Source organism: Schistocerca nitens, chromosome 8, assembly GCF_023898315.1.
Source record: "Schistocerca nitens isolate TAMUIC-IGC-003100 chromosome 8, iqSchNite1.1, whole genome shotgun sequence".
Taxonomy (NCBI): Eukaryota; Metazoa; Arthropoda; class Insecta; order Orthoptera; family Acrididae; genus Schistocerca; species Schistocerca nitens.
This window is the reverse complement of record NC_064621.1, coordinates 505,802,202-505,827,827: the sequence shown is the minus strand read 5'-3', so window position 1 is coordinate 505,827,827 and position 25,626 is coordinate 505,802,202. Positions and strand designations below refer to the sequence as shown.

The 25,626-nt window shown below is 41.1% G+C and overlaps 1 protein-coding gene across 1 annotated transcript in view; it reads right to left on the bottom strand.

Annotated features, from left to right (window-relative positions):
- LOC126198812 (programmed cell death protein 7-like) overlaps window positions 1-25,614 on the bottom strand; it is a 42,279-nt gene extending 16,665 nt beyond the window's left edge. The window contains exon 1 of the mRNA XM_049935382.1: window positions 25,093-25,614. Coding sequence (XP_049791339.1) covers window positions 25,093-25,608 — 516 coding nt within the window. The 5' untranslated portion in view covers window positions 25,609-25,614. The remainder of the gene's footprint in view (window positions 1-25,092) is intronic.
- Between the last annotated feature and the right edge of the window lie 12 nt (window positions 25,615-25,626).

Genomic DNA, 25,626 nt, shown 5'->3' with positions numbered 1-25,626 from the left:
TTTTGTCTTGCTGATTCACACTATTTTCCAAAGATACCCATTCCTGCATATAGTCTCCTCCTCTATTTCATACACTGAACCACCAAAGAAACTGGTGTAGGCTTATGTACTTAAATACAGACACATATAAACAGACATAGTATAGCACTGTTGACAGCAACACCTATACCAGGTGAGTCGCGTAACGTTACCACTGGAAACACCTCCCTAACAACAAAAAATACTGTATAATCAATTCTGCAGACTGAAAGTGAGGGGTGTAACTGGTTAATACAAACTGTTGAGAAATACATGGAAGTATGATTTTCAACACTTTTTTTTTTAACGGAAACCTATTATTTTTAGCACAACTGAAAATAGAAAAAATACTTAATCAATGCCATTTGTTACATTGTAAAATGTTTTTATATCCACAGTAATTTGTAACAAAGTTGATGCTTAAGTAACTCCTCAGCAGTTCAATCATGTGTATTGGAGAGAACCGAATTAATCAGGGATACAAAAAGAACAGTGATGTAACGTAGCTACAGGAGAGACATGAACAGCATGTTACGTCCACATACTAACATTTTTATTAGTCTTTTTCTCTGAAGAATACTGTACTGCACTGATTTGTTAGAAGAAAATGTACATTAACATGAGAATGTAGTTAAACTTACAAATTGGTTTTTTGTTTTTGATGAGAGAATGTGAAAGTGTGTGTCTTGACATTTAAGGCTAATAAATGTTCAAAGTGGTGCCCATCATTTGCTGCACACATCTGCAATCTACCGTGTAATAAATGTCTTACACCACGCAGTACATCTGGTGTAATTTACCACAGCCTGCCTCAATAAAATGTTCATATCTTCTGGGGTTGTAGGCACATCATGGTACACATTCTCCTTTACCGTACCCCACAGAAAAAAGTCTGAAGGTGTACGATGAGGAGAACGGGTGCCCGGAACATTCTGTCAGGGGTCAGCCTAGTGTTCATTGCAGAATGTGCAGCAGCACCATCATGTTGATACCACATACATCTACATGTTTCCAGTGGGACATTTTCTAACAATGTTGGCAGCTCATTTTGTAGAAGCTATGTATTTTGCAGCTGTTTTGGTGCATTCAATGAAGTGAGGACCAATGAGATGGTCACCAATTACTCCACACCATACAATTACATTTCACAGTCGCTGTTGCTCTACCTGTTGAAGCCAGCGAGGATTGTCCACGGACCAGTAATGCGTGTTTCGTAAATGCACTGCAAAGTGGTTTGTGAAACCTGCATTTCACCAGTAAACAGGTAGAACTGCAATGCATTCTCTGTTGATGCCCACTGACAGAAATTTACTCGATTATTAAACTCATCTCCATGTAATTGCTGATACAGTGACAAATGATACTGGTGAAGTTTGTGACAAAGTAAGCGCATTACACTACTTTGACTCATTGCACTGCCTCTAGCAATGTCATGTGAACTCATGTGGGCTCATGTGGGCTCACGGCAACAGCAGCCAACACACCAACTACACCTGATTCTCCTGTGATGGGTTTGTTAAGGACCTGTTTGCAAGTTATGCTCATGCCTGTTGCATCCAATTGTTTGTAGATGTTTCCTAACGTGCTACGCATTGGATGATCTCTGTCCGGGTACCTTTTTGCATACAACCTTCAAGGCTGCAGCTGCATTTTGTCTACACTTGCCATAAATGAGTATCATCTCTGCCTTTTCACAGTTAGAATAAACCATTTTCACAGTTCATACAACACTGTACACACTGTTGTACTTGTGACCTTCTCACGTTCCTACTGTGTGTACTTCTATTCTTACTTGTGTACAATATACTATCACACATGTCCGGTAACACCATGTACTACAGTTATTCTCAGTAAAAGGACTAATTTGGCAAGCGCTACATGCAGACACTGAGACAGCCGAACTCATAAATATCTTCGTAAACATACCTCTACAGATTGTTTGTTACAATACGCGACTGAACATCTGAGGCTTCAAGCGTCAACTTTACGTTACAAATTACTCTGGATGTACTTAACATTTTACAATGTAACAAATAGCATTAATTATTTGTTTCTATTTTCAGTTGCGCTAAAAATAAAAACAAGTCTCCCTTAAAGTAAGTGTTGAAAATCATACTTCCATGCATTTCTCAGTGGTTTGTATTAACCGATTCCATCAGCCCCACTCCTCCTCTCGGTCTGTGGAATCGGTTATTCAGTATTTTTTTTGGTTTGTTTTGGTTTTAGGGTGCAAAACTGCTATGGTCATTAGCACCCGGTCTGTGACTTAGGAAAAGGTAAAAAAACCAAACTGGAAACCAGCAGCAATGAGTGCAAAACTCAAAAAAGTGGGGAAACTAAAACCAGAAGGAAAGCTTAAAAAACCACTATAGAAGGGGGGTTGTTTGTCCCCAAAAGGAGCTTCAAATGACTGACGTCCTCTCACTGGCACTAATAAACTCGAGAACGCAATTGGCTGAGCGCGTGTCATCTGCTAAAATGGAAGATATATCAGGTGACAGCTGTAGACGGGTGCGTAACGGAGTAAAATATGGGCACTCAAGTAAAATGTGTCTCACCGTACACAGTTGAGAGCAGTGGGGACAAAGTGGGGGAGGATCGCCAGTTAAAAGATGTTGATGGCTAAAAAGATGGTGCCCTTTCCGGAGTCTAGTTAAAATTACCTCCTCCCGAGGATGAGTTCGGGAGGAAGAGGTCCAAGCGCAGGGAAGAGCTTTCACATCCTGCAATTTATTATTGAGAAGTGTCGACCAATGTGCATGCCATAAAAGAGCAACACAACGACATAAAACACTCCGTAGATCGGCAAAGGGAATCATACGAATAGCAGTCTGAAGAAGAGAGACTGCAGCCTTGGCCGCTATATCAGCCGCCTCATTTCCACAGATACCAAAATGTCCTGGGATCCAGAGGAACGCCCCAGAGATGAGCCCAAAATGGAGCAAGTGGAGGCAGTCCTGAATCCGGTGGACCAGAGGGTGGACAGGGTAGAGAGCTTGGAGACTGAGGAGAGAGCTGAGCGAATCTGAGCAGATAACATACTGTATCCGCTGATGGTGACGGATGTATTGGACAGCCTGGTGAACAGCGTAAAGCTCCGCAGTAAAAACTGAACACTGGTTGGGAAACCGAAATCGATTAGGGGTGTCGCCAACAATACAGGCACTCCGAAAACCAAACAATGTTTTTGTGCCATCATTGTAATAAATGTGGCATCCTTCATTTGTGCGCAAAGAGCAGCAAATGCCCGACGATTAACAAGAGAAGGGGTACCATCCTTGGTAAACTGACAGAGGTCACTGAGCAGGCAGGTCTGGGGCCGGAGCCAAGGCGGTGCTGTACCCCAAGTTGTCAAGAAAGTTTTAGGAAAGTGGAAGGAAAGAGAATGTAGCAGTTGACGGAAGTGGACTCCCAGTGGTTGTAGAGAGGAAGGGCGGCCTGCATACCCTAAATCCAAGGAGGCGTTGAAAAAAATGTCAAGGGCCGGATTAGCATGCATAGAAGACAGATGGCTAGTATAACGACTCAGGACAGCTCGCCGATTGGACAGCGGAGGTTCAGGAGTCTCAGCATAAAGGCTTTCCATAGGGCTGGTGTAAAAAGCTCCAAACGCAGAACGTAATCCACGGTGGTGGACAGAGTTGAGATGCTGAAGAATAGACAGCCGAGCAGAGGAGTAAACTATACTTCCATAGCCCCATTTCGAGCACACTAAGGCGCGATAGAGGCGGAGAAGGACCACTCGGTCCGATCCCCAGGAGGTACCATTCAGAACACGGAGGGTGTTGAGGGATCGCAGACAGTGAGCCAAAAGATAGGAAACATGGGAAGACCAGCACAGCTTTCTGTCAAACATAAGAACCAAGAATTTAGCGACGCCTGCGAACAAAAGGTTGACCGGACCTAGATGTAAGGAAGGCAGAAGAAACACTGTACAATGCCAAAAACTGACACAAACGGTCTTACTGGGAGAAAAGCCGAAGCCGGTTTCGATGCTCCAAGAGTGGAGGCAATCGAGACATCCTTGAAGAAGTCGTTCAAGAAGGCTGGTCCGTTGACAGCTGTAGTAGATTGTAAAATCGTCCACAAAGAGGGAGCCCGAGACATCAGGAAGGAGACAATCCATAATTGGATTTATGGCAATGGCAAACAGTACAACACTTAGCACGGAGCCCTGGGGTACACCATTTTCTTGGGAGAAAGTACGGGAGAAAGTAGTGTTTACCCGCGCTTTAAATGTGCGTTCTGCCATAAATTCACGAAGAAAAAGGGGCAGCCGACCTCGGAAGCCCCAAGAGAACAGTGTGCGGAGGATGCCTGTCCTCCAACAGGTATCGTATGCTCTCTCCAGATCAAAAAATATTGCTACTGTTTGGCATTTCCTGAGAAAATTGTTCATGATATAAGTGGAGAGAGCAACAAGATGGTCAACTGCAGAACGATGCTTTCGGAAACCGCATTGGGCCGGTGTTAAAAAGACTTCCGACTCCAGCCACCAGGCTGAACGGCAATTCATCATACGCTCCAAAACCTTACATACACTACTCGTGAGAGAAATGGGGCGACAGCTAGAGGGGGGATGTTTGTCCTTTCCTGGTTTCGGAACAGGAATGACGATAGCTTCCCGCCATCGTCTGGGAAAAGTACTGTCGGTCCAAATTCGATTATAAAGGCAAAGGAGGTAACGCAGACTATGATATGATAAATGCAGCTACATTTGGATGTGGATACCATCCGGTCCTGGGGCGGAAAAGCGAGAAGAAGAGACTGCATGTTGGAGTTCCCGCATGGAGAAAATAGTATTATAGCTTTCGTGATTTTGAGAGGAGAAAGCAAGAGGTCGCACTTCCGCTGCACGTTTCTTCGGGATAAAAGCTGGCGGGTAATTTGAAGAGCTCGAAATCTCAGCAAAGTGTCGACCCAATGAGTTAGAAACTGCGACAGGGTCCACTAATGTATCATGCGCGACAGTGAGTCCAGAGACCGGGGAGAAACTAGGCGCACCAGATAACCGTCGAATCCTACTCCAAACTTCGAGGAGGGAGTGAAGGTGTTAAATGAGCTAGTAAAGAAGTCCCAGCTTGCCTTCTTGCTATCGTGGATGCCGCGACGGCATCGCGCAAGGAACTGCTTGTACGGATACAGTTGGCCAAGGTAGGATGGTGCCGGAAAATGCGAAGAGCATGTTGCAGCTCACGTATTGCATCATGGCATGCCTCATTCCACCAAGGAATTTGGGGGCGCTGGGGCAAATCGGAGGTGTGAGGTATTGAACGTTCCGCAGCTGTAAGAATAACTTCTGTAATATGAGTGACCTCATTATCAACGCTAAGAAAGTTACGGTCATCAAATGTCGCTAGAGACTAAAAAAGTGTCCAACTGGCTTGGGCAAACTTACAGCGCCTTGGGCGCATATATGGCTGTTGTGGCTGCAATCTAAGGATACATGGAAAGTGGTCACTCGAGTGTGTATCAGCAAGAGCGAACCATTCGAAGCGCCGAGCTAGCGGAATAGTACCGACCAAAAGGTCCAAATGAGAGAAATTTGTCATGGAGGCACACAAAAATGTAGGGTCCCCAGTGTTGAGGCAAACAAGATCCGCTTCGTGGAAGACGTCTATCAGTAGTGAGCCCCGCTGACAAGGATGCAAAGATCCCCAAAGCAGGTGGTGGGGCATTGAAGTCCCCAACCAGCAAATAGGGTGGCGGAAGCTGAAAAAGAAGATGAAGGAGATCAGCTCTTGCCATTTGTGTGGACGATTGAATGTATACAGTACAAAGAGAGAAGGTGTATTCAGAAAGGGAAAGACGGACAGCGACAGATTGGAAGGAACTGTTTAAGGGGATTGGGTGATAATGGAGAGTATCATGGAGAAGAATCACGAGTCCTCCATGTACTGGAGCCACTTCAACAGAGGGGAAATCAAATCGGACTGACTGAAAATAGGGGAAAACAAAGCGATTGTGGGGACGCAACTTTGTTTCCTGAAGACAGAAGATTACCGGCAAGTAGGGTCTTAAGAGGATCGGCAATTCATCCCGATTGGCTCGAGTGCCGTGGATATTCCAATGGATAATGGACATAGGGTGGATAGAAAAGGGAAGAATGCAACCAAGGTTGCCCTCAACTCAACAACTGCTCAGAGCCGGCGGCCGACAGCGTGGAATGGCATTCAGCCGAAGGCAGAAGACCCTGATCCATAGTTTGTTCGGGAGCAGCTCCTGCCACCAGCGATCTGACGGTTGATCGGCCGCCTGCAGTGCGCCTTGGCGACACAGAAGACCGCCGAGGGCGGTTACCGCCAGGTTGTGCTGTAGATGAGACACGCCGTGGCGGAGAAGGAGAGGAACTGGGTTTCTTATTAGCCTTCTTGGTTAATGCTGTATTTACCTGCATGAGGCACAGTGGGCTTTCGACTGGAGAATAAATTTCAAGCAGCAAAGGTCGACACCTTTTCTTTCACTCTGATTTCCTGAATGAGCCATTCGTCTTTAAAAATGGGGCAACCTATAGAGGAAGCAGTGTGGTAATCCATACAGTGATGCAACATGGGGATGGAGGTGGACAAGCACTCTCATGGGCATCCTTGCCACACGTAACGCATTTGGCCAGATTGGAACATGACTGGCTGGTATGACTGAACCGCAGACAACAATAGCAACGTGTAGGGTTTGGGATGTAACTGCAATCGGAAATTATCTCATAGCCCGCTTTTTTGTTCAATGGAAGTTGAACTCTGTCAAATGTCAAGAAGACAGAACGGGTTGGAACCAAGTCCTTGTCAACCCTTTTCATGACTCAATGAACAGCCGTTATGCCCTGGTCAGACAGGTAGTTTTGAATTTCCTCGTCTGACAATCCGTCGAGGGAGCGTGTATAGACAACCCCATGTGATGAATCTGGAGTATGGTGCGCTTCCACCCGGACAGGAAAGGTGTGTAGCAGTTAAGTACGCAGCAATTTTTGTGCCTGGAGAGCACTGACTGTTTCTAACAACAAGGTGCAATTTCATAATCGGGAACTCAAACCTCCCGAGAAAAGGACGGAGGGACCAATCAGCACTTTCGGAAGATATCAGCTCAGGTAATCACCCCTCCCTGGGCCTGGCCGTTACCAGAGGGTACGTACGTGTCCTACCTGTCTACCTGGGGCGGGGAATTATGCGTTACCCCATCACCGGCTACGCGTGGGAATGCATGGGTCGGCCTTCAGACACGCACAGGGAGGAAAAAAGAGGAAGGGAGGAAAAAAAGAGAAAGGGAGGGACAAGGAAAAGGAAAGGAAAGGAAAGAAGAGAGGTCTCAAATGCCACAGCAGAGAAAATGCTAAGGAGAAGAGGTAAGGAAAAGAGAAGGACAAAGACTTGCCAGCAGAGAAAGAGAGACTGTTTTACAGTTTCGAGTGTCCATCTCCGGACGTAGGCAGTAAACATACTCCCAGAGGGGGAGAAAGGGAAGGGAAGAGGCAGTGGTGAGGGGGGGGGGGCGGAGATGGGGGGTTGGGGAAGGATGTGGAAAAGAAAGGTATCCAGCCCGGAAAGGAAGGAGGGCCACACTAGCTCGGGGTCCTGTGCTCGCTACGCACGTATCCACAAAAGAGTTGTGGATCCCCAGGGGGTGGGGGTGGGGGGTTATTCAGTGTTTGTTGTGGTTCGGGAGGTGTTTCCAGTGGTAATGTTTGGTGACTCACCCTGTATAAGACAGCAAGAGGCGATCACAGTTGTTAGATCAGTTACTGCTGCTACAATAGCAGGTTATCAAGATTTAAGTCAGTTTGAATGTGGTGTTATAGTTGGTGCATGAGTGATGGCACACACCATCTCCGAGGTAGCAATGGAGTGGGGATTTTCCCATACGACCATTTCATGAGTGTATTGTGAATATCAGTAATCCAGTAAAACATCAAATCTCAGATATTGCTGCGGCCAGAAAAAGATCTAGCAAGAATGGGACCAACAACGACTGAAGAGAATTGTTCAACATAAGAGAAGTACAACTCTTCTGCAAATTGCTGCAGATTTCAATGATGGGCCATCATCAACAAGTGTCAGCATGCAAACCATTCAATGAAACTTCATTGATATGGGCCCTCAGAGCTGATGGCCCAGTCACGTACCCTCGATGACTGCAGACAAACTTAATGCCTCGCCTGGGCCCATCAACACTGACATTGGACTGTTTATGACGAACTGTGTTGCCAGGTCAGATGAGTCTCATTTCAAATCTTATTGAGCGGATGTACGTGTACGGGTACGGAGACAACCTCATGAATCAACGGACTCTGCATCTCAGCAGGGGACTGTTCGAGCTGGTGGAAGCTCTTTAATGGTGCAGTTTGTGTGCAGCTGGAGTGATATGGGACCTCTGATACTTCTAGATATGACAGACAGGTGACATGTATGTAATCGTCCTGTCTGATCATCTGCATCCATTGGTGTCTATTGTGCATTCCAATGGACTTTGGCAATTCTAGCTGGACATTACGACACCTGACGGGTCTAGAATTTCTACAGAGTGACTCCAGGAACACTCTTCTGAGTTTAAACACCTGTGGTGACCAACAAACTCCTCAGACATCAACATTAATGAGCATATCTGGGATGCCTTGCAATATGCTGTTCAGAAGAGATCTCCACCTCCTAATACTCTTACGGATTTATGGACAGCCCTACAGGATTCATGGTCTCAGTTCCCGCCAGAACTACTTCAGACATTAGTCTAGTCCATGCCACATTGTGTTGTGGCACTTCTGCATGCTTCTGGGGGCCCTACAAGATGTAGGACGGGTGTAACAGTTTCTTTGACTCATCTTTGACTTCTAATCCCAATTGTCCTCCTTCCAAGGCCATCAACAACTTTATCAATGCTGAACTAACTAAAAAAACAGTGCAAGGTTTTGCCTTAGTATATTCACAAGCAAATATGTGAGCCCTTCAAGAATTTTTTTAGTGAGTGCAGTTCTGCAATACATTATGTTAACCTAGGTTACCAGGATCAAATTACTGAGATCCACTTCTCCAGGTCAAATTTAAACAGACACAGTGGCAGATTTACAAATAGGCCCACTAGACATGGGCCTAGGGGTGGCACCTTAAGGGGGGCGGCATTTTTTGCTCTGTACTCATTTTAACCTTTTATGTTTTAATGTAACTCTGCTTACAAACAACAAAAATTTTTAATATTGTTAAACAACTTGCTAGTTCAAGTAAGCCTTAAGAACGAGTTTCGACAATACATGCTTGGAAATATATATATTTTACTTGGTGACTTCATGGCTGTTCAAAATATTTTGAAGTAAGCTGTCGGGACAGCAATCTACAACACAATGTTTCAAACATTATTCTGAGAACGTTGTGGGCATCTACTTAACCCTACCATATTTTCCCCATGAAAACACCGGCACCCCTCAAAAGCTGTGAAACTAATCAGCAGTTTCTTAAAACATGTGTGGGCCTCAGTATGTAAAACCCAACTCTACTTAAATTTCTTGTAGAAATTACAGGGAAGTATCAAGTCGACCCTCCATTACTGTAATTAATGTGAAAGCTCTGTGGTCTTCAATATCTGAGCTTTGATTTAATGACACCTGTTTGACAAAACATGTTGATACTGCGAAACATTTTTAAATACATGGTTATACGAAAAGAACATAAGCAGAATATCTAATAATGTGTGAAATACACTTCGTAACAGTTTAAAACTTATTTATTTACTTAGTTATTTTTTGGCAAAAAATGAAGAAGAAACCAACTTTCGTTTGTCTCATTTATTGTGCTGCAGCCTGTGCGATATCAAAGTCCCCCGCTCTGTGCAATTGAACAGAACGTGGCATTGCAAATTTTATACTAAACTTCTTAACTAAGCTTTTTTCCTTCGAGGAAAGGATATTTTGATTTTATGTTGGAACAAAAGGTGCATTTCCATGCAGACATAACAGCATTTTTCACACAAACAACAACACGTTACCAACTGCCAACAATACTACTTAAACTTTGTAGTCTGTCTTCTCTGCCCACAGAAACCACTAAAATGTTATAAGTGGGATAGGAGTCGATCCAAACTGCAAAAAATTGCTTTTTTAATTAGAAAGACAGTGTCAAGAGTATTCAGAACATATTTGCGTCCCAGCTAAAATTCTGGTGACGTGGGAAACAGAAGCCAAAAAGGGACTGTCCCGTTTTCTGTACGAGACAAATTCCGGCTGGCAGGTGTGCTTCTACTGTTCACTGACAACAGAGGCCCAGGCGACAATGAAATTAAATTATTCTGCATTGTCGTTCTATCATAGCACAGTTACACTGAGTAATTCGAGTTGGTCACTTCATCGCTCCGTGTTTAAAGGAAAAATTCTTTGTGCATGAGTGCAGAGTACTACGAATGGAAGTGGGTACAGTTTTTCTTTCTTCCCTTTTACAAATTTTCTTCTTTTATTTTGACTGTTGGTTGACAATTTTGTAAGTGCCTTAACATGAATGACAGTGAGAAAAGCAAACTTGTAAAAGTAAGTGGGGCAGCATTTCAGAAATTATCGAAGGAAAGGCGAGAATGAGAAGACAATGTTCTAAAAACGCTAGGCAGAGTAGATAAATGTTTCGCTAAGAATGTTGCTGGTTAGACTTCAAGTAGTACAGATTATATTTCTCGCACTGCACCTGTTGTAAAAGAAGTAAATACAGACAAAAGAAAAGTTAAAAATGAAGAAAAGCAAATTGTTCCTGATTTCGAGTTTCACGAAAAACTAAGTGTCGAGTCAGATATTACAAAAAGAAATAACTTCGTTAGTGATGATATTGCAGAATGTTGTGTAAATGAATCAACAATCGACATTATCTTACAACATGGCAGTAATCAAAATTGTAATGGTGATTTTTCTAATCCAAGAAGATCAACAGATGATAAAACCAGATATCTGAACAAATATGTATTTTACCGTAAACTATTAAATGGAGAATCAACTTTGCATGATTTTCTAGCATATTCCTGTAGCACCAGTGCTTTTTTTGTGCACCATCTAAATGGTTCGGAGGTAAGGCCGTGATTGCTATTAATGGTATTGCACATTGGAAAAATATTTGTAATATTTTATCTCACCATGAGAATTCACTTGAACACAAAAATTCTGAGTTATCACTCTTAGCAAGAAAAAAGTTACTGGAACAATAGGTAACAGTATCGAGTCATATTTTGAGACAGAAAAAAATGTACTGGCACCGTCTGTTGAAAAGGGTGTTTGCACTAGTGAAGAAGCCAACAAGTTGTGGACTTCCCTACGTGGACACGTTGAAAGAATCCATCCATTACATAATGATCAATTTATGACGTCTCTTGAACTTATAGCAGAGTTTGATCCTTTTCTTGCAGAGCACATTGAATGATATGGAAATCCAGGGCAGGGATGCACAAGTTATCTTTCTTCAATAATCTGTGATTAAATACTAGAGCTTCTGTTTTGAACAAATAAAAAGAATTATCATAAGTGAAATAAAACAGGCCAAATATTTCTCTATAATAGTAGATTCTACGGTGGACATTTCACATATTGATCAATTACATTAAGATATGTGAATGAGAATGGTGAACCTGTTGAACATTCTCTTCTGTTTTTACCAAACCCAGAACAAGTCTGAAAACTTAGCTCAGGCCGTACTGAAAGTCCTGTCTACAAATTCCATTGATATTATTGACTGTAGAGGCCAGTCATATGACAATGCAAGCAATATGTCGGGAACCTACACTGGCTTGCAGACACGCATTAACGAACGAAATCCGAAAGCACATTATGTGCCTTCTGCAGCACATTCCTTGAATTGAGTCGGCTCTGGTGCTGCAAGCTGTTGTCTGAAAGCATGTTCATTTTTCAATGTAGTGCAAAGACTTTTTTTTTCTGCTTCTACAAAACGCTGGGATAAACTTCTTTCATGAAACCAGGAAGCAAAACAGTAAAAAGTTTATCAAAATCACGTTGGTCAGCCAGAGGGGAAGTGTGTGTAAGTCTATATGAAAACTGGGAGAGTTATCAATGCCCTCACACATACTGCCAACAATATGTTTGAAAAACCACTTTCGCAAAATGAGGCTTCAATTTTACTGAATCAAATCAGCAGACTAGAACAGTCTTCATGACTACAGTTTGGAAGGACATACTCCAGAGATTTTAATAGCGTAAATCTGAAATTGCAAAGTGTAAATATTGATACTAAAATGGTGCATGAGTAATATAAATCACTTGTACAATTTGTTGCATCTATTCATGGTATGTTTGACTATTACGAAAATAAATCCATGGAGACTGACTGATATAGACTGTGAATGCACCTATAAAGGATCACAAAAACACAAACTTCATGATGACGAAGAAGCAGACTCTGAAAAAGTTTTCCCGACTGGAACGGAGAAATTTAGTGTTGAAACATTTCTCCCAGTACTCAACAACTTGCATGCCAAATTATTGAGGAGGAAGGAAAGCTAGATGATATTGCTGAATGTGCAGCAAAACTCCAGGCATCATATAACACAGATTTAGAGCCTTCCTTATCTATCTAGTGAATGTGTACATGTTGCAGTGTGTGAATGGGTACATATTTTGAGATTACTGATATACCAGCCGAAACAAGTAAATTTTTACGAAAAGAGAGGTTACAGTCCTAGAATATTTCTATGTATGGCACTTACAAATTTTTCAGTAGGACAATCGTTTACAGCTATTAAAAGACTGAAATCATACCTACTTTCTACGTTGTCTGGAGGAGAGATTGAGTGCCTTGTCCATTCTTCACATCGAAGCCGACCTCCTGATAACTTCCTGAACTACGAAGTTATGATCAATGAGTTTTCTGCCGTCAAAGCCATACGCAAACTCTGCTAACTGGTGAGTTAGTTTATTTATTCATATAAATTTTAAAAATTTAAGATTATAATGTGTTTTTTATTATGACTTCAAGCACATTTATTGGATCTACAAACTACGTATTACCTGTTTATTTTACAATTGCCGATGGCAGAACGCAGAACTAAACCTCATTTACGTGCACACGTGACCGAAGGCGCCCGACAATACTAAACAATACCCGAATGACCCAGGCCGCTCAGTGCTGTACAGTCAAGTCATACTGATACTCAAGTATATTACAACTGATGCATATTGTTAGCATCTGCTGAAATGTATAGTTATCACAGAAATATACGTTATTGGAGAGTAAGCCCAGATGAAAAAAAATGTTAATCAGTAACATAGTTCAATTCTGTCGATATACACGTAAAAGCTTTGCTAATACTGTTAGAAACAGCTACAGTGAGAGCAGTTGCTGCAGTACAAAACTGTTCAAGCCCCACATGGATTAAAGGTATTGTGTACAATTATTATGCAGCATTTAGCTACAAAGACCCTAATGCTTTACTTGTTAACTATTAGATTAACAAACAAATTTGATTTTTCCACACTAGTCTGTAAAATTAGGTAATAGCAAACCCAGTTCTGTGTTTGTCCATCTGTATTTAGTAATTAGTTCATGCACTGCAATCTCTATTTCATTTTCATTTCTTATGCTCTGGTATGGATTTACATATTAATACTGAATGTGTTTTTTTATTTGCTACACATTTAAGTTATTAGATCATAAAATGACAGTTTAATTTTGAATGTATCATTGTAAAAGTACGTATTAATTTGTAGTGTATGACATATTTGCTTCAATTTTTAGATCGTAACAAAACTTATTTATCTTCCTTCTCAACGGTTTTGTGTATAAGAACATATTAAAAGTGAATGTATAACAAAAATCTGTTGTCACCTACACACACTGCCGAATTTTTAGGCCATAAAAGGAAAGTTATTTTCCTTGTGATCATTTCCGTTGTCTTTCAACAGCAGAAAGTGTTAACACAATGCAGTTTTAAGTTTGTTTTATCCACTGCCATACACGAAGTACAGTTCAGGTAATATATTACATTTTGATTGAGAGCGACTAGACCGTTGACGCGTCCTTCAGAACACAGAATAGCAGAGTACAGAAACAGTTCACAGCACTCCCACCCAAAGCAGCTATTGTAAAGTGATTGGGTAATAGTTATTATTTAAAACATGTTTTTTCTTTTTTTTGGAGGGGGGCGCATATAATATGATGTGCCCAAGGGCACAAAATTTTTAAATCTGCCACTGAACACACACGAAAAATTCACGGAGAATGTCACTCCACATAGTTGTTCCAGCTTACCGATGGAAGTGCAAGGAGTGGGCGGGCATGAGGCGTTGGACCGGGCGGGAGGATGGTGCAGTGCGGGGGGAGGGGCGGTGGTGGGCGGTGTAGTCCGCGGCCTGGGGGGGGAACTTTTCAATGCTTTTCTTTTAGAATATTCCTCATGAAAACCAAGAGGAAAAACTATTCTTGCGTTGTTACACAACAGCACACACAAAATGACAAGAAGCTTCGGTGTATTTCCGAATGGGCAATCTATTTACAAAGAATAGTTTCTAGATGGCACCTATCATACCATGTACCAGGCAAAAAGATCACTTGAATAAATTGGATGAAGTCAGTTATGAAAAACAGTTCTAGTATGTAATGGGGAGGGAGGGAGGGAGAGGGAGAGGAAATTACTGCCTAGTAACTTGACAATAATTTGGATTCTCTGGGATCAACTCTTGTTTTTTTAGGCATGAAACTCTATTCAGAGTACACCCAGTCTTGAGTGCACATGAGATTTTTTTTTAGAAATAACTATAAGTGACATGCTGCTGAACTGACATCAATTTTACTGGTTTGTGCTATGATGAGAGCTGTAACATTCACTTATTTTTACTGAGTGCAGAGCTTTCAGTGGATACTGATGACTCACAAACGTCAGTCAAGTTCATCCGAAAATTTCACAAATGTCTCAGGAAATAAACTGCTATGTCGCAAACTGAATAATTTCTCTTGATATTGCGATGAATTACAAATGCAAATGACGATTTTCATTGCTTTAATTAAAAGCTGCAGTTATAAGGTGAACTACATATTGCTGATATTAATGTAAATAAAAACAAGATATCACGCAGGTTAATTCAAAGAGAAGGGTGACACAAACTTGATTCAATCGGAGGTGTTTTACACAGCTTTTGTTTTGCAGTATCGTATAAATTAAGATTTCTTCTATTGCCTAATTTAAGCAGATGCTCTGCATTTATCAAACCAAATGAACAGAAACTACAATTTTATGTATATAGACTGAAGTGACAAGTGAAAATTTGTACCAAGGCAAGAATTCAACCCTGGGTCTCCTGCATACTAAGCAAGTGTGTCAGCTACTGGGCCACTTTGGCACAGCAGTTCATACAACTGCACAGATTACCCTGGCACACCTCCCTCCTCGATCCAAATTGTCACTGCTGCTCACGCTTGGTGGCAAATGCACCTGCTTAGTGAGCAGGAGACTCAGGCTCGATTCCCAGCCTCAGTACAAATTTTCATTTGCTGCTTTAGTCTATGCACATAAATTCATATCTTTAAGACACCAGTAAAATCTCAAATTGTGTAATTTCATTTTCAGAATATGCAATGTTTACAGTGATGTTACTGGCATCCCTTGAGTGTTTGTTTTCAGTATAACTAGTTTGGTGTTGATTTCCACACACAATCAAAAAAGTGCAGCTCCATTCACTCACAATGGTTCTGGAGGTATTTCGACTATTTGTTGATGACTCATGTGCGAGAAATTAAAACTAGTAGGCATGTCCGTGTTCCTTCATCCCAAGTTGTCATTTCTCTACTGCAGTTGTTATTATCCACCCAAAGCACCTCACAATTTGTTTTTATCTTTCACAGCTCTTTTAAAAGCTGCTTCTGCTGTCTTAAGCACCTGACCAGAAGTGGGAAATATGATTGCATAATCAAGCATGTTCATTCATCACTGAACTGTCAATAAATAGCAGTACAATTATCTGCAGTTTCTTAATATATTTTCCAAACACAAAGTTCAAATTCTTTTCTCGGTAGTTAAACAATTTGCCCACAATATAGTGACCAACTGTCACTTTTATGGAGGTAACACACAAACTTGCATTTGGATTCCACAAGGACAGTGCTCCATGAACTTACTGCTAGCCTTTACTGATACAAAATCAGTTAATGTAATTCAAATTTCATTGAGGACTTAATTCTTAGTTAACCTTCAATAAACACATCATTTACCAGTTTTGACAGATGAATCAAAATGTTGGACCTCGACAAAGAAAGACTTGAGTAAAATACAACAGAGAACTATTATCTATGAGAGGTTATGGATACGATTGGAAAGGACATGATAACAACCAAAACAATATGAAATTCGCTTTACATCAAGGAACTATAGAGAGAAATAGTCTGAAATGGTTTGGCTGCATTAAAAGAATGGGAAAGAAAGTGATGTACCTTCACTCATGACACACGGCATTTCAGAGATTGGACATCCATACAATTCACAGGCCTGCTTATAGATGCCTTCTGGGTCGACCCCTGGTATGTTCTGGTGAGTCGTCAAAGAAACAGTATTATTTAAGCGACCACAAATGAGTGCTCAGCCTATTCCGTAACCTTTTATTACTGCTGTCCAGCAATGTGTTTACTGCTATACACAACCTGTACTTCATTGGATCTTACTTGTTGCTCTATAAAGAACTATGTTCCATAAATAGTGTTTGTGCTTGCTATAGCAGAAAGACTACCGTATTTACTCGAATCTAAGCCGCACTCGAATCTAAGCCGCACTTGAAAAATGAGACTCAATATCAAGGAAAAAAAATTTTACCGAATCTAAGCCGCACCTGAAATTTGAGACTCTAAATTCAAGGGGGAGAGAAAAGTTTTAGGCCGCATCTCCAAATCGAAACAAAGTTGGTCCATTGTAATATGAGACACAATTTAGGTCGCATGAATGACGATAGAGCTACAGTAATTTGGTTCGAGTTGTAACCTTAGCAGTTAAGCTTTACTAGGTAGCCATTGCTATGCGTCAGGCGCTCCGTCCGTATTTGTACGGGTACCCTTCCTTTTTCACTTGGTTTGCATTGATTGCGTACTTTTCTTTGATCTGATAAGCGCCGTTTTCTTTGTTATAGGTGTTTACGTCCCTCTAAGCCGAAAATGCATTACTGTACTGTGTCATGCATTGTTTGTCGCATTCTGATAGTGCGTGTTTACGGCCTGTCGCGGCTCGCGGCATGGCTTGCTTTTGTGCGCACTACTGCCGTTTACAATTAAAAAAAAGAGAGGAATCGTCTCATTAGCGAAACAATGGCAAGAGACTGCAATTTGTTGTTACTTACACTGCTTTCTTTGATAATGATCAACAAGAACCAAATAATACACTGCGTATTATAGATGTTCTGAACGAGGGTTCAGCGAAAATTTTTCTCCGTTGAAAATCTTTGCAGACACCTCTTTAGTACATTACATTCTGCACAGAAATTAGAGTCATCTTAGATTTTAAAATCTAGTCAATTGCTGTGCTTCATTTCTGACTGTATCACTATTAGGCATAAGAATAATACGAATATAAACATGACATGATATGTATATTCTTCCACGTTTGCTGTTGTCTCACTCTAGCTTCGTAGTTTATTAGGCAGACAGGATTTAAATGAGAGAGCAGCAAACATATAACAATACATGGCAAAATGTTTATCTTCTTATGGTGAAGAGAATACTGCATGTGATTCACAATTCATAGAAGTTCCTATTAGCAACCATCTCTTCTCACAGGTAGGAAAAAATTCAGAACGTAGAGTTGGCCATATTGACAAACATCCCAAACAGTCTTGCCAGTCAGATTTTCGTAGTACATTGAAATGCTGTGAACAATACGGAATTTGTATTTACTTCGTTGGATAATGTATGAAAATGCAGTGGTCGAAACTCGGGGCGGAGAAAAAAAGCTCTTTTTTTTTAATTTTATTTACTGACGCAGAGGATTTAGTGCCAGTATTTATCTTTGTGCCTATAAAGCATGCCTGTGTAGCGCTACATATATTCGACGGCATAAGTTAGTTGTGGCGGCACCCACCAACATTTTTCAGAACTTCCGCTTGCTTTGCACTCGATTCTAAGCCGCAGGCGGTTTTTTGGATTACAAAAACTGGAAAAAAAGTGCGGCTTAGATTCGAGTAAATACGGTACCAAAAAGAGCTACGTAATAGACAGAATCTGGGAGACCAATTCGAAGACCACGAACAACATCGAGAGACTGAAGTAAATGATGACGTGAATCAAAGTACTCCATGGGAGGAAATTCTGAACAACAGACCTTGGGCAATAGAAAAGATTGAAAGAGGCTTTGAGAATGACCTGTGTAAGCAGAAATGTTTCAGGATGAAGAATAATTTAAAGCAGCTGCACTAGTACATGTATTGCCAGTATTAACTTTATTAGTCCTTCGCATTATTTACTCAAATGCCAGACACTCAAATCATTTATACCACTTTACTAAAACTTATTTCTTAGTTAACTACAATGTAAAAAATGTACTGTTGTGCGAAATCATTGTTTAATGTATGAGAGGACCCAATGGGCCTAATCTGATCAGGTTACATAAATAAGTAAATAAATAAATAAATATTTATGTTTACCAGCAAAGTGTCAAATGAAGGCATTGTGTAGAATGCCTAGAATTTTTTAGCACGGCGTTTAATACTTTTCCTGGGAAAAGTTGGCAGGACATGTTCCGAGGCATCAAGGGATCACCAATTTAGTATTGGAGGGCAGCGTGGGGGTTAAAAATCATAGGGGAAGATACAGAAGGATGTAGGTTGCAGTAGGTACTGGGAGATGACGATTGCACAAGATAAGAGTGGCTTGCAGAGCTGTATCAAACCAGTCTCTGGACTGAAGACGACGACGACACCAACACCGACGACGCCTATGCCATATAAAATATCCAAGCATTTTACAGATATGTCAAAGTTCAAGATAAAATTACAATGAAATAACATGTTCAAACTCTAAAGTTAAATATTTAATCACAGTTAAATTAAACCATGAAAACTGTAACAATTGTGAGTGCCTGAAAACTAGCGTATCCTGAAATAGGTGTGTTTTAATAGCTTTTTAAGAATTACTATTATTACAATTGAAAAGTGATAAACAATAACTGACACTACGCCTTCAGCTTTTTTATACTTCGAAGCTGTACTTTCATGCACTAAGTGGAACTAAAATGACATTTTGTATTGCAAATAACTTTTTCTTTTGCACACAATCATAGGTTCTAGCATACATTTTTACACATGCACTTCACAAATCCTTGTCCAGTCTCGATAGATTGCCGAGTTGCAACCGACCTGAGAGAGACTTCTTTTGCCACCGAAAGATCTTTGGAATTTAGGAGATATTTCTTGGATGCCGTGAACTCTGACCTTGTGTACAACTGCTTTCGAATATTTTCTCTGGTATCCAATTTATAAAATTCGGCTTTTGTCACATCAACCACAACAGCCAAAATGTTGCAACCATCATCACACCCTTTATCGGTTTCAGCAACAGAAACTGTAGATCAACTAATGGGAGCATTTTGTCAGAGAGCACTTTTATTTTCTTTGCTTGAGGCTCTGGATTTCTTTTTGTTATGTCTTACTGGCCAATAATGGCTTTTTCTTATTTAGGCAAAGGGTGCATGTAATACGTACATCAAATTACTTCTTCCCTCATTGGAGCTTAATTCCCATATATGACATTAATGTGGCATTCACGGACACTGACTGGTATGCTTCATTTGTAGGTTCTGTAGGGACACAGCAAATGAACCTTTGTATTTCAGATGCTTGAGTCAATGTTGAAGTCACAGCTGTAACGAACTTAAGGCGGGCTTCTGCCAGATTTTCACAGACATCTTCATATTTGCCAGCTTTACTAACGTATCAGCAATCTCCTCCAATTCTTCATTTAAAATCTCTTGTAGCAGGGTTGATGTGTTTAAGTCAAACCTTTATTTCACAGCCAGAGCCTCATATGGAGACTACTGATATTGAAATAATATGCTCCACTTTTCCACTAACTGGATGAACCTTAAATCCATGCTCCAATGATTATTTTGTTCACTCTGCATACATGTTAACATATACGCCACATCCTGGTTTGCTCTTTCAACAATTCCTTGATTTTGGCTATGACAAGGTTTCGTATGTACAATTTTCAATTGGGACCAGTACTCTTACGTACATTTGAAACAATTTTTTTGGCAAACTCCCGCACATTGTCTGTCTGGAGGATTTACGGAGCTCCATGAAGAGTAGAAGTGGTATGCTACTTCCTTTGCCATCTGTTTTAAGGGCTTTACTAACAACAAAACTAGTCAGGTGATATTTATGTACTAGAATGAACTGAATTCAGTATTGGGATGAATTCGAAAATCTCATTAGATCAACCTGGCATCACGAACTGACTTCAAGAGAAGTAAGTGGTTTTACTACTGTACCTTTTCTACAGCTCTTGTTTCTACTGGAAGGGTTCACAGATTTGTATGAAAAGCTCCGTATTACGAGGAATTATATTCCACCATGGCCAATTGAAAAAAATGGTCTCAAGGTCTGTTAAAACTCACCATGTGGTATGTAAAATTTGATTGCACCAGTTATAGGAAGAGTTTTTATGCTTGCTGGATGTTCATTACACTGTACTTCCATATTAAGCAATAACAAGAAGGTTGCTTCTTTTCCACTGTCTTAGCTGTATTCATATCCCTTAGTATTTCCTTATAGCAATCATCTGTCAGAAGAACACTTTCTTGAAAAAATACTCCTGATTATCTGTAACACACTATAAAATCTTTGTTTCGTTGCAACTACACAATCATCAACCACAACAATTTCACAATCATGGCAAGCAGCTTCTATTTTAGTTAATGACAAACTGACATCTGAACTTCAACCGAACTGGACTGAAACTATTACAACCAATGTGTCTATGAATCTCTGAACTATCAAAACATTTAAATTATATTTTTACATACTTTGCATTAAACATAATGGACATTCTATTAAATGCCTGGGCAAAACGTTATACATTTCATACCCTGCCTAATAATTTTTCGAATTCTACATACTATCCTCGCATTCTATAAAATTTCAGTTTTCTGTCAACATATCAACTAATATTATTTATTCCAAAGTCTGTGTCATATTTATACATAGATTTCACCGACATTGTGCTATGTCTATTGCTTTTAAAGCAAGGTAACAGGCAACTGAATGTTCTGATTTATTAACAAATCTGCTTGCAAGCCAAATTGTAATGGAGGCAATTATGTAAACAAAAGTAAGATCTGTCAATGCATGGACCACGCTGTCTTTGTTTAAGAGGTCTTTGTTTGTAACACTATTGTACTGAACAGTAATTCATAGTACTTTCAGAAACCTTTCCATTAATTAACTTTTGATATTGCACAACATTTAAAAAATGAGGCAAAACTAAGCATTTGATTTTTCAAAGAGCACCACTTCATTAGCAGTTGGCCCACACTTTTGTTGTTTCCTTGAAAAAAACTCTGCACTTCCTTCAAACTGTGTTGACACTAGTTTATATTGCTAGATAAAAATCACATCAGATGTTTTTCATGTACAGTTACAGATACTGCACAGCCTTAGTGCACTGTTCTCTTTTTTCCTGGATTATACAGAAATTTGGGTCAACTGAACTTGCAAATGCAGGATGGTGACTGCCTGGAGATGTAATAATGTGGCACACGATGTATGTAAACACATAGAAAACTGAACTCTGTTTTTAATTTAGGTTGTGGGGAAATACTTGTCTGTTGTGTAGCCTGCAATCCAGGAGAGATTGAACATGACAGTTGGCTTGCAAGTTCTCATGATAACCATTAATTCTTTTTGTGGCCTGTGTTTTATGCATATTGGATTCTGATGAATTTTATCTGCCTGCCATTTTGATGACAAAACAAGTCAAAGTAGGCAGATGGTATCTGTAGTTTCATTATTTCCAAGAATCCTGTCTCAAAAATTCTACAAACTTTAGAAAATCTTTTTCAGCCGTATTTCTTTTTAACTAGTAACTACCTCCATCCGACAATTGTTTGCTGTTGTGCAGTGAGCGCATATGTATTTACTGAAACCGTAATGGTGTAGACAATGAAAATAGGGGGGGGGGGGGGGAGGAGAGACAGTACACACTATTTTACAACCATGTGTTTAAATCAGCTGACAAATCAATGTAATGTTGTCATTCATTCGTCCACCCATCAGTCAATGGCAGTGAACAGAAGCTCTTATTATGAAACAAACAAGTTACCAGCAAAACATTCATCAAATAGAATTATGGTCAACATCTTCAAGCATTTTTATTACCTTTTAATTCTTAAGACTATATCTATGATTCACAAGAAAGGGGATCAAGAGGTTGAGAGAAAGAGAACCAGGTAGAAGGGAAGGGAGGAAGGGAGGGAGAGGTGGGGAGAGGGAGAGGGGGGGAGAGGGGGAGGGGGAGGGGGAGAGGGAGGGGGGGTTTGAGGGTTGGGTGGGAGACAGATAGATCCTTCTGCATGCTGTGCCTGTAACTGTTTCTACAACCAACACAGGAGTATGGGAAATATGGTTAATAGCACTTATCATTCAGCATTATTGTACTTATGCCAAGAGATGAGAGGAGACTAAATCTCACTGGCTATTCACAGTTGGTGCAACTCGACATAAAGAACGATTCAAAACTATGCTGCTTTCCAACATTATTAGCTTACCAACTGCCCTTTAACGGAAAGGTTAGTCCTTTAACTCCTGCCCCAACCCCTGTCCATTTCTGAAAATGGAAACACCCTGACTCTGGCTAGCTCACTTGAAATCTTTGCCATATATTTCACAATGGCTTGCAGAGTATGTCTCTTGATGTGGATATCTCTGAACCTTCATTTACACTTGAGCAAACACTCACTAATGAGCATCAGGAATCGAGCAGTTCAAATTGTGTGCGAATTCCTAAGGGACCAAAGTGCTGAGGTCATCAGTCCCAAGACTTAACGCACAACTTTAACTTGTGCTAAGAACAACACACACCCCTGCCCGAGGGAGGACTCAAACCTCAGGCGGGAGGGGTCACGCAGAACAGAGCAGTATTTCAGTGTAAACAGTTGGCAAGCATGAGCTAACATGTCCGTTGGACTTCAAAGGGAGTTCTTGCATTCACCACTTCGTGTGATAGAGTAGGAATGGAGGGCAAGGCAGGAAAGACGTTATATTCTGTGTCTTTGGAATGTAAAAACCAATATACTGAATTTGTTGGTATCACTTGTCTGCACTAACTCAATGTAATCGGAATAACTGACAGACCACTCATCAAATTCCAAGTGCACAATAACATGAATAACAAAACAGAATCCCACACCTCTCACCTGGTTCTAATTTAATGATGACTTTTGTGACCTGGACTACGTGTGAAAACACCGTATCCACATTCCTCAAAAATCTCAACACCTTCTTCCCGATTCGCTTCACCTCAAGGATGGCTACATCAGTACATCTGTCCACATAAAACTGACACCTGCCACCCATTACATACAAAGAATGTCTTACATCCTAGCCACCTATGGCCAACACATCTGTAGTGACAAGCAGACCCTCTCCAAATATGGCAAGGGTCTTACTAAGGCCTTCACTGACCAAAATTAACCTCCGAACCCGACCCAGAAGCATTATCTCCCATGCCTTGTCTCTCCAGTTTGCCTACCACCTCCCACATACCCATTGTTGAGCCACAAAGGAATACCCCTCTCATGACTCAGTACACCCAGGAATGGGGGCAACTGAATCACATTCTCCTCTCGGGTTTTGACTTACTCTTGCCATATCTTGAAATGAGGAGTATATTCCCCATCCCTCCCACAGTGGTATTCCACCATCCATCAAACCTACACAATATACTTGCCAATCCCTAATCCACCACTGCTCCCAAACCCTTGCCTCATATCCTTGCAACAGACCTAGATGCATGACCTGTCCCATTATGTCCTCCCCCTACAACCTACTCCAGTCCTGTCCACAGGCATCTCTGACCCATCAAGGGCATAGCTACCTGTGAAAGAAGTCATGTGATCCACAAACTAAGCTGCAATAATAGTGTGTTTCTACATGGGCATGACAATCTGTCCAAGTGAATGGCTACTGCCAAACTGTGGTCAAGAGACAGCTGGACTACCCAGTTGCTGAACAAGCTGCTCAGTATGGTGTGCTTCACTTGTCCTTTGTTCCTGTAATCCCACCTGGTCTCTCCTTCACTAGTCCCTGCCCTCCACCTACCAATCCCTTTTCCTGCTCCCACTCCAGCACTACACACACTCCTATTTGACCAATGCACCTACTATTGCTTCCCTACTTCTTTCCTTCCCCTGCAGCACATCCTCCCATCTCCTCACCTTGCTATCCCTCCCCTCCCCACATTGCCACCTTACCTCCCCCCCCCCACCACACACACACACACACACACACACACACACACACACACACACACACACACACACACACACACCAGCACATTGCTGTTCACATCAAATGCAGTCGGGACCCTGCACCCTGAGACAGCGGCCATATGCATGTGTGTTTTTTTCTTTCAATTTTGGAAGAAGGGTTTTGTCCAAAAGCTTAATTATTTTAGCTGTCATTTTCACTGTGGCTGTCTGCGACTCAGCACCTCTCTGTGTGGTGATGAACAATCTACCTTTTATTCTCACGATATTAAATTGTTGAACAACTTACAACCTATCTTCTCCCATCTTTCCATATAACTTCGTCTCAGCTACAGATCAATCCATCACTACAAACTATTTTTTAAAAAAGCAGCCTAGAAGCAACTTAAATTTTTTTAGTATTCTATCAATGCACATATGAGGTCATACACCACAACATAATATCTCAGGTCAAAGTCTACATCTACTATTGCTAGGTTCAGTCCACTAAAAAAAAAAAACAACTTAAAAGTGATATAGGTAACCTATGAGAGCAACTTCCACTACAATCTCTGTACTACTGGAGAACGGTTGTCAATATCGAAATCTTCTGCCTTTTTAAGTCCAAAAGTTATCAAAAAACGAAATTTAAGTAGGCATTCTTATTTTTTTACTGACCTTCAGTTTTCTTTGAGCTGGTCTTTGCTGAAGAGGCTGTCTTCTCTGAAACAGGAACTGTCTCACCCACTTTTCATCTTGACTTTCATCATCAAACTGCACACCTAAATTATCCTGAGAAGAAATCCAAGATGAAGTTTGAACTTGGAAACACGAACTCTGCTGAGTATCCTGGACTGTGTGGATGTGAGCAGTGTTGCTTCCATTATTTGGCAAGTTGAAAATTTGCTGTGCAGGAGCAACAAAAGGGGGATATGTGCAGAATTGAAGAGGAGGAGGAGGAGGAAGGGCAGGTGGGGGAGGGGGAGGAGGAGGTGGTGGTGGTGGTGGTGGTGGTGGTGGTGGTGGTAGTCTGTGTATGGACGTTGGAGGAGGCTGTGAAAAAGGGGGAGGTGGTACATTGAAGCAGGATGGCACTGAGGCTGGAGGAGTTACTCCATGTGGGGGAGGATGCCACAACGCAAATTTGTCACTATCTGTAATGCACTGTGACTGAGATGCTAGGTTGTTTGCCATTTTTTGCACTGTCAGTCT